The sequence below is a fragment of the Talpa occidentalis genome, unplaced genomic scaffold (genome assembly GCF_014898055.3).
Source record: "Talpa occidentalis isolate TD23 unplaced genomic scaffold, MPIMG_talOcc4v2.1, whole genome shotgun sequence".
Taxonomy (NCBI): domain Eukaryota; kingdom Metazoa; phylum Chordata; class Mammalia; order Eulipotyphla; family Talpidae; genus Talpa; species Talpa occidentalis.
Window position 1 is genome coordinate 41,700,465 of NW_026555331.1, and position 10,273 is coordinate 41,710,737.

The 10,273-nt window shown below is 34.4% G+C and overlaps 1 protein-coding gene across 1 annotated transcript in view; it reads left to right on the forward strand.

Annotated features, from left to right (window-relative positions):
- The first annotated feature begins 7,067 nt into the window (after window positions 1–7,067).
- The window catches only part of LOC119249608 (RNA-binding Raly-like protein), a 37,887-nt gene continuing 34,681 nt past the window's right edge, over window positions 7,068–10,273 (forward strand). The window contains exon 1 of the mRNA XM_037517036.1: window positions 7,068–7,140. Within this exon, the coding sequence (XP_037372933.1) occupies window positions 7,068–7,140 (73 nt within the window). The remainder of the gene's footprint in view (window positions 7,141–10,273) is intronic.

Consider the following 10,273-nt stretch of genomic DNA (forward strand, 5'->3'; position numbering starts at 1 on the left):
CTACCACAGGAAAATCAAAAAGCAGCAGAAGCAGAAGCAAGGAAGCTTGGTCTCTGCCACTTTACCACCTTCCAAAGAAGAAGAACTGAACAGCCCATCCTCATCACTACTAGAACTCTTACTGAAAGAGTCCCTTAAATACACAATTTTAACTTTCATTCTCTGCTGTACCGAAAAGCCCACTAGCAAGAAGTTGGGCCAGATACTGTGTGCAGATTCACCAAATACATTACAGAGAACACCATCAGTGGTTTGTAATTTCACAGAACAAAATCCTGGTTTTTAAAGATTAAGAAAAGATTTTTGCTTTTAGATCTTTGCATTTCTTCTTTGGACTATTGATGTTTTTGAAAACCAGAATGGTAGTTTCCTCTTCTTTCACAGAGGTTTAAATAGAAAAATTTTATGGCTCCTATCATTGTTTAATTGAAAAAATAATCAATGCATTCAATGTAAGACTTCAAGGCCAAAAACAGTTACTAATTTGATAGTATTTTTTACTTCAGCCAATTCATTAAAAAAAAAGAAAAAATTCCAATGTGCATAAGGATCAAATATAAATATAAGAAACTTAGTAACACCATTAAGTATACATAAAACCACTAAAAATTGAAATATAACATTCAATCTTGCCTATAGTCTTCTGCCATTGTTATCACAGATGAAATTACCCAAACACAGCTTTCTCAGAATTTTTTTTTATAATTACATCCTTTTATCTACAACATAAATTTTTGTCTTCAAATTAAAACCCATTAGGAACACCATTATTTTGCAGAATAAAATTACTGTGCATAGTAGCTTTAGCAGATGACAAATTGGTTATATTATTGCTAAATCATAGCAGAAACATTTCAAATTTTGTGGTTTTCTGGATTTTTAACAATAATTTTTATGTGAGAAAATTAGCATTTAAAAGCTACTAACAGCCTCTGTTTTGAATGATATAGAAATATAATCATAGATTTCATAGATTTTCTTTGTTCAGTGATAGTCAACAGATGGTCATTTTAATTTTAAAAAAGGAAAAGCAAATATCCTAAGGATAAGAAATAAAAGAGTACTTTTTAGCTTTACAAGAATCTTGGATACAAAAGGTGGAGGTTGGTGAAATTAGGTACATTCTCCTCTTATATACATTCCACAAATATCTATTTGAAGCATTGACTTTATTTTGGGGTGAAAGAGTCATTTCATAGGAAGAAGTATGTATCCCAAAGCCTTACCATGAATGTTCAGTGTAGTTTGAGAATATTGAATGGACTGTGTGTTCCTAACAAAGGCAGCTGATATCCAACGTTATCAGAAACCCTAAGAACAAACACAAGAAAGGATCTTGTCTGGACTGACCTGAGTCAAAGTCATGGTGCCAGAAAAGAGAACTGGAAGAGCAACGTGGCTGACTTAATGGTGAAGAACAATCTGCCTTGAATAAAAAGATGATGCTTGAAATACAACAGTTGGGCACTAAACATAATGCCACTTGGGAATTTCAACCTACTTTGGCATGGAATACCATAATCCAAAGGCTACAGTGAGTGTATATCCTGCAAAAGTATTATAATATTAGAAACAGAAAATGCCCAGTGGAATGACCATACTTTCTTCTTGTTTCTTGAAACCACTGTATTGCCTTTGGTCTAATTAAATACTTTGGAAAGAGATGAAAATGCAAGTTTATTATTCCAAATGATGACTACTCATACTTGTCCCACAGTTTTTCCAAAGTATTCTAGGTACAGGCAGAGCTTATAACTAACTACATTAGTTCATCACAAACAAAAACATAAATTCCATTCCTGTCTTTTCTCTACAATCCTCATTTCTTCTCAGGTACTAGAAAAACTATGGATTTTGTCAGTGGATATGCACTGATAATTTAGCTTCCTTCATTTATATTTGTTCAACATTCAGTAACGATTCAACGTTCCTTGCATCTCATTTTTTCAACATTTGATAAACTTCATGAATGCTTGTCCCATGCCCTCCAACCAGATGCTTAAAATAGAGTGACAATCAGAATGTAGTGTCTTGTCCTCCAGGAAACAAGTAGGTTGCTTCAATCTACTACCAGTGCTAGATGAAACCACATACCCATTCATCTCATCTCTCAACATGCAATCAGTCATCTCAGCACTGAGGGCAATTCTAAAAAAGAAAAATCAATTGATACAAAGTTTATTTCAAAAGTTTTTCCTTCAACAAATATAACTGTTTTCTCATGAGATCTCCAGCATTTCCTGTTTCAGCCAAGTTTGGAGCAACTTGAACTCAGACGACCCTTGTATCCTAGTGTACTCTCATTTGTCTGTCATAGTTCCGAATCATCAGAAAAATGAACCAAAAAACAAAGGCTTACTTATTCCATTTGTTCCAATCTAAAGAAATATTGGAGATAAGTTTCTTTATTCAAAAGCAGCTCACTGCTCTTTGTTATGTAATTATATTATGATTATAATGAATTATATTAATTATGTTTAGGACCCTAAAGAGGAAGAAATTGTTTCTAGAGCTTTTGACTTGAAGGCTATTGTTTGCAGGTGATTTTAAAATGTATTTTTAAAAGCCCCATTATGTTTGACTAAGGACAGTTTCTCTGGTTTCCATAGAGATATTCAAAACAAGTGTAGGTGCAATCAAAGAGAGTGATTGCATTAATAGGTGGTTTAGCATTTCTGTTGAATATGATGGTTGCCCAATATTTTAATATAATTGAGCTATTTTTTAAGTTCTCATCCATTAATGAATACATTCAACATCACATGTCTCCCTATGAAATGAGTAATAAAGCCCACTTTACTTGAAATTTAAAATAGTTTCAAAGGTACAGAAAGTTATTCTGGTCACATCTTGCTTTTGTAAAGATCATGCAAATTATTACTTCAGGTAGTTATGCAGAAAGCATTTTTCATATAATTGGGCTCAATGATGGGTAAAGAAGAGGGGCGATGAGCTGTGCAAGCACATACAAAATAAGTAGACTCTTGCCCTCAGGAAGTTAAAATCATTTTCAATCTGCTAATGAGTCTAGCCACTAGTTCTGTTTGGAAGTTAGTTCCCGTATGGTAACAACCAAAGTCCACATTTATAATCCAGTAAAATAAGGACAAAAATAAAGTATTTATGTTCATGATGCTGTGCGACATGGAAGGCAGGTCTTTGGGATCTGTCCCCAGGTCTGGACCTGCATAAGGATGGATGGGGCTATTTGTTTTGTTTTTTTTAATCATTAAAAGCCTTTCACATATATACTATGTGAAATTGACTCACTGAGAAGCCAGAAAACCTGTTAGGTATAATGAAATATTATGAATCATTTTAGGAGTAAACAGAATCAAGTTGTCTTGTGGCATATTTTCAGCAAACATTATATCCCCCCAGATACTCTCCCAGGATTCTCATAATTTCATGAACAATGGTCCTAGGAGAAAATTTTTGAAAAACAAAAACAAACCAAGAAACAAAAATCGAACTGCTTGCACTAGCCATCTATGAGAAGAATAAATATTAGATCATCAGAAGGCTCTAATTCAAGTTTAGAGTTGAGAATACAACAAGGGGTGTGCTGGTTGTGAGTGAGTGACAGTGCCTTAGTGTGTATGTTGATGACAATCTTTTAGTGTTCTGGGTTCAGCATTTAGTTTTAAAATATGCTCAAAGAAGATTGACAGCAGCTTGAGAATTCTCAAGGGGTTAAGGAACTCAGTTTTTTTAAAGATATCTTCTATCTATCTGTCCACTTACTTACCTAGTTGAATATTTATTGAATGCATGTTGTGTTTTCACTATGCTTAGCATAATGGGGAAGAAAAAAATAGTCTCTATTTTCTTATCATGTAGTGATAGACCTTTCTCAAACAATCCTAATCACCATAAAAATACCCTACAAGTAGAGAGAACATAGTGATAGTGACAATGAGTCTAGGATAGATACTTAACTAGACAGGAGGTGCAGTCTTTAGAAAAAAGACTCAGAAGAAGAAAATATATAAGACAGTGTCTGAAGGAGAAGTAGGAGCTAACTACAAAGTCAGTTTCTCCAGAGAACAAAAGGAGCCAGAAATAACGGTGGAGAGAAAGGTATAGGCTAGATAGACAAGTCCTTACAGTCCATTTTTAGAAGTTCTATCATTGTCTCAAAAGCAATATGCATTTAGATCATTAAAAATTTGAAGAGATATAGGTAGACATTATCAGATTTTGGTTTAAAAGAGGTACAGTTGTGGCAAATATAGGGTAAGCCAGGTTTTTGTTTTTTACAAACTAGCAAATGAAGAGCACAGATAGTCAGATTTTTAGCACTGCAAAATTGAGTTTTCTACAATTAATATTTTGGAGCATTGTAGGAGCTCATTACTCAGCCCATTATGTGCTTATTTGATGTCTAATAAATGTGCAGGACCTATAAACTACCAATGTAAAGTTGTTAGTTGTTAAATCTACATAGCTTCAAACCCTCACCAAAAGAAATATAAAAATGTGATGAATAACCAAAAAAAATCTGAACTTCCTTCTTATTTAACAAGCTTCATGTGTTATGTTGAAACAAAAATTGAAGGAAAGGGTAACTACACTCATCAAGTAGTAATAAATTCAACATAATATTTAAGTACACCAACAGCACTAAATGCTAACAAGAATGTGGAGCAATAGAAACTGTCCTTCATTGCTGGTAGAAATGTAAATGATACATTACTTGGAAAATGGTTTAGCAGTTTATTATAAAACTAAACTTACTCTTACCATACTATTCAGCAAACATACTCCATGGTATTTACCCAAAGGAGTTGCACTTACACACAAAAACATGCACACAGGTTATAAACAGATGTTTATGTAAAGTTTGTGCATAAATGCCCAAAGTTGGAGGCAACCAAGATGTCCTTGAGTTGGTAAATAGGTAAATAACTATGATATAACCAGAGCTGAAAATTAATCAGCACTGAAAAAAAATGAGCTATCAAGCTTATGAAAATATCAGAAACTGAATGACTTAAACAACAAAGGTCTTTCTCACAGTTCTAGAGGTTGAGAAGTCTAAGATCAAGATACCTGTAGTTTAAGGCCTGGGAAGGCCCCACTTCCTGGCTTGTAGACTACTGCCTTCTAGTTGTACCCTCAAAAGGCCAAGAGAAAGCACATCCTCATGTCTTTTATTCTGAAGGCACTAATTCTATTCATGAGGGGTCACCAACATGAGCTAATTTTTCTCAAAGGCCCCACACCTAATCCACCTATTCATGGGAATTATAGGAACATAGAGGGACACAAACACTCAGTCCTTAGCATAGATGCAATCCTGAATGAGAAGAAAAGGATGGCAACTTAAGTTATACTTTGATTATTTTTGCATAATTATAGATATTTCCATGGAACTGTATCCCAAATTTGAACATTACTTGCAATACTTGTTGAAGAAGGGAAGAAAAAAGTTAAGAATCACTGAACTATCTCAGCTAATGTAGTCCCTGTGTTAGCACACGAAAAGTTGTCAATGTAAAATTACTTGGAATAAAATCACAGAACACTGATCACAGCACGTGATCAAAGGATTGAGGGAAATGAAGAGTCAAGGTCTGCTGGATTCATACCCATTCCTGTGTGAGAATACATTAGCTCCTCAGCTCAAGCTTGTAAAAGAGTTCTCTCTAAAAAATAAACATTGCCCTTTAAAAGAAATGCTTTGTGTTTTATGTGAATCCTTCTGAAGACTTCAGATAGGATATTTAAACGCAGTGTCAAATCTTTCAGGCTAATATAATAGAAGAAAATTGTATTTCTTAAATAAATATTTCTTGTTTCACCCATGACCATCCTAAATATATTTCTGGATTCTTTCTTCAAGTGAGGAAACCCATAAATATTTACCTATCTAGTGCATAAGTATGGAAGAAAAATTAGTTCTGTGTCTGGGCAAGGATTGGTAAAATATATTACCAGAAGGAATTGCTAATGTTTCTAACCCCTTGACTACTCTCTAGAGCATATAAACCTTCTATTCATTCAGCAATAAATTTATGGGGTACCTACTTTATGCTAGGCACTGTGCTAGGTGCTTGGAATACTTTATCCATAAAATGAATTTCTCTCCTTGTGGAGCTTAAGATAATTTTACTGAAGCAAAATTCCAATCATTTTCAGTAGGTCCCCAATTTCTCCTAAGTTAAAAACAATCTTCTCAGTCTTTCATTTAACTATCAACAATCCAGCTCAAGCTAACTAAGTTTTTCTCCTGTGTTTACTTTCATGAGGATGTTTTTACAATCCAACTAAAATGGAAGATTCTTAACAACCTGTGATGTTAAAGACAGTTTTCTCTTATTTCTATTTGCTGAAATATTAACAAGCAATGCTTGGATTCGAACACCAAATGCCAGCAAAAGTTTGATGAGTATGAGGCAGAAGAACATCATTAAAATTGCCCTTCTACCCAGTTATTGGTTATTGTCAAGCTGTAAATTTCAAGACAGTTGGCTTTTTTTTTTAATGTGCAGTGCATTTTATGGTGCATTATTTCATGCAGTGCATTATATTATTATTGATATTGAATTAATCAGTGAATCAATGAATGAGAACTAGTAACAAGACTACAAAATGACATTAAAAGAATAGTATCAGAATTTGACAACATATTTAAACAGTCCAGGATCCAGGAAGAAAGGGAACTTGGAAGTCTTAGGAGTCAGAATGATAAAGCCCAGTTTAGAGGTGAATTTCAAATATGATGGATTATCATTATGGTATGGTATGGTATGGTATCAGATATGGGAAAGAAAACATTTCTTTTATGATTTGTTTTTTTAATCCAGTGCTAAGACAAACATTATTTTTCAGGTATGCTTCTTTATCAGGGGATTAAAATCACACCAATTTCTTTGTTTTTTACTTCTTGTCAAGAAACTCAGCTAACCAATGCTCAAGTATCAACTTCTAGCTGATACTTAACTGTAAATACAGGTGCTGGTATCTTTCCCATTTGGGTATAGTTAAACTATATGTGATAATGACAAAAACATAAACAGGCTCAGTTGCATGGAACGGAACACAATGAGTGCAGCTACCTTACCATGTCTAGAGATATGACCACGTTGATTTGGATCTTAGCATCCTTGTCATGTGTCAATAGTGTATATTACAATGGTAAGTGTCTCATGAGAGCTCAGGAGCCAGAGAGCCAGGGTTCAAATCCTGATTCTTATGTTACTTACCATCTCTGCTGTTTCCTCACCCAATATATAGGGTCAATATTAGTATTCACCTTACAGGGTTGCAAAAAATAGAAATGAGTTAATATATAGAGCTTGATATACATTCCCAGCACATAGTAAGCATAAACATTAATTATTATAATATTCTTGGTTTAATCAACATGGAACCTTCTTTGCTGAATTGCATAATGATTAAGATAACAAGATCAGTGGGTGAGGCTGCCTGGGTTCATATCTCAAGTCTATTACTTTCTAGCTTTCTTTATAAACTCAAGAAAATTGTGTCTCTGACTTTTATTTTCCTTATAGTTGTTGAATTATGTCCTTGTCACGAGGCTTTGTCAGGTTTAAATAAAATAACCAGTCTGACACATATAATATAGCACATAATTGACCACTCAATAGGTGTTGGAGCTCTTATAATGAAGACGTACTTACTTCAAGGTTTCATGGCCCACTAGGAGAGAAAAAAAGTAACAGACAATGATAAGTGCTGATACACATAGCTATGTGATGGGAGTATGAGACAGACTTGTGTGTAATGTTGGGTCAATTATCATTTAATTGATAGGGTTAAAATATGTTTACTCGGAACATACTGCAATCATTTAATTACCTGATTGGAGTAACAAAGTGACAAAGTAGTGGAAACTCCACTAGAGAAAATATCATGCTGTTATGGGATGGCTTTGTTTTGATCATAAATCACTTAGATGCATTCCATTTATTCTAGGTTTTTAACAAAATTATTCAATTGTGGTAATAATAGTGATTCTGGCTCTTCATAAAGGCAGAAAATATGCTTATTAAGGTTGCAAATCACAACAGCCCTTCCTATAAATGTTGCTATTTTCACAGCTTGCTTCACACTACTTCTACTAGCACCTGGTAATTTTTGTCTATTTGTTTTTTTCCGGAGAAAATCATTTTCATTGTCTCAGGCTGGGTCTAAATCCGTTGTCTGTGTCCAAGAGTCCCAGGTTATTTCTTCATATTCATCAACTCCCAATACCTACCCTGTCCTTTGTTCTTTCTGGTTTTTGCTTCCTATGGTCTATGCTGAGAACACATCAAAGAAAAAATATCCGCTCTGTATGAGCATACTATTGGGAAACTAGGACGTAGTCAGGAGAGTTTATATCAAAGTTATCAGAACTATAGTAAGTTTGGCATGTGTAAGGGTAGTACTAATCGTCGTTACATCAAGAAATAATTACGGGTTTTGTTCTGTAGATGTGCTGATTAGTAGAACAAAGCTGGTTAAGAAATTCTAAATTTCTAAGCATTTATAATAACTAACAATTTTGGATTTTCAGTATTGTTCTTCTTAGCTTTTTTGTTATATTTTCAGTTCATCTTGCTTTGATGTATTTTTCCTTACCCTTTCTTCCCCAAAGAGAGTTTATAGTTATGTCATGTGAGTTATAAAAGGTATAATATCCAACCAAATTACACAACCATCTTTTTAAAATAAACAGACTAGTGTGACAACTTTATGCCCAAGAAATATTTTGCAGAACTGAAGGACTGTTCCCACTGCAAATAATGGTCAGGGAAGAAAAGACTTACTTTCCTACAAAATTAATATTGATCCAATTGATTCATTCTTGAGGAGAGGTTTTAAGAGTATGCTTGTTCTTAAATCTCAGTAAATAAAAAGAAGTCATTGATAGTTACTTTACTATTGTATTAGTTGTAGTCTTCTATCTTTGCCCACCTTTTCTCTATTAGTTTCAATATCAGGGTTCCTATGATAATATTAATTACAGCCCTACATGTCCCAAGTGAAAATGAAGTAGAATTTCAGTTTTCTCAACTGACATGAGTTGAGTCTTGTGATTAGGTTGGTAGAAAGCCCTGCTTGGCTTACGCATAGATGAAGAACATGTTTCATGTGCCATCTGAGTCCAAAGATGGCACATGGGAAATTCAGGGTGTTATCATAAACAAAGTATTAGCAGAGTAGGGTCCAGCTGTCTACCCCTCAAAAGCCAATACTTGAGAGGACTAGAGTTGGTGGGAAGGAAATCAAGTTGAATCAGGAGCCAGCAACCTGAGGAAATGGCAGCTATGGTCTCTGAGCTCATCTTCCAGAATGGAAAAGCCAGGGGATTTATTGGGGGTGTTCTAAGGAGCTAAGAGGCTGAAGTGTCTACATCAGGGATTTCAGAGAAATAGATGGAGATTTCCAGAACCTGCATTCATGTCCTTTTCCTCCAACTTTGGTCTTAAACTAGATCTGTCATGGTGTTGTGAGTGCACTTTTACTATAGTAATGAGACTGAAGCATAACCATTGTCTTAATTCTGCCTCAACCTTGGTTCAGCTAGTTTTACCTGGATTTTCTAATTTTGTTCTAAAAATAGAGACAGAGGAGCAAAGCAAGGAAAGACAGGGCAAGGATGAGAAACTTATAGTTACTGGCCAGTGAATAAGCACAAAACATAAAATGAGACAACAGGCACTCATAAACAACAAATGTCATCTATCCGTAAGTACTAGCATGTCACTTAGCAAACTAGTTAGCATGTATTGAGTCCTTGCTGCTTGGCCAGCAATGTTCTAAGAGCATATGGCTCTCAAAACAGAAAAAAAAAAAATCCTAACACTTCTATGTTACAATAACCAAAAAGTTAGATTTAATTTTTTTCTTCCTACCCTTAATTCAGATCCACACTCAAAAACTCATATAAGTGACCAAAAAAAAAAAATCATAGACTGTTAGATCTGTAAAGAGTCTGGAGTTTCATAACAGAGGTAAATATAATTAGAGGTACAAAATAGTAACACATAATAATATGTAAACTAATAAAGGGTGTCCAAAAACTATTTTGAGTTTGAGTTACTGATACAGAATATTGTCAGTGAAAATTATAACAATCACTTGTGGTCACTAAAATTAGTGACATGTTCTATTTTTCAGGTGAATGTTAACCCTGGCCTGTAACATGCGTTAAGTTGATTACACAAGCATTCTGGGCAAGGTGATGTGAGATGCTTTATAACGAATGTAACATCCTACCTGCTAATTATCAAGGGGCCAGTAAAAGTTGGAGATTGTAGCA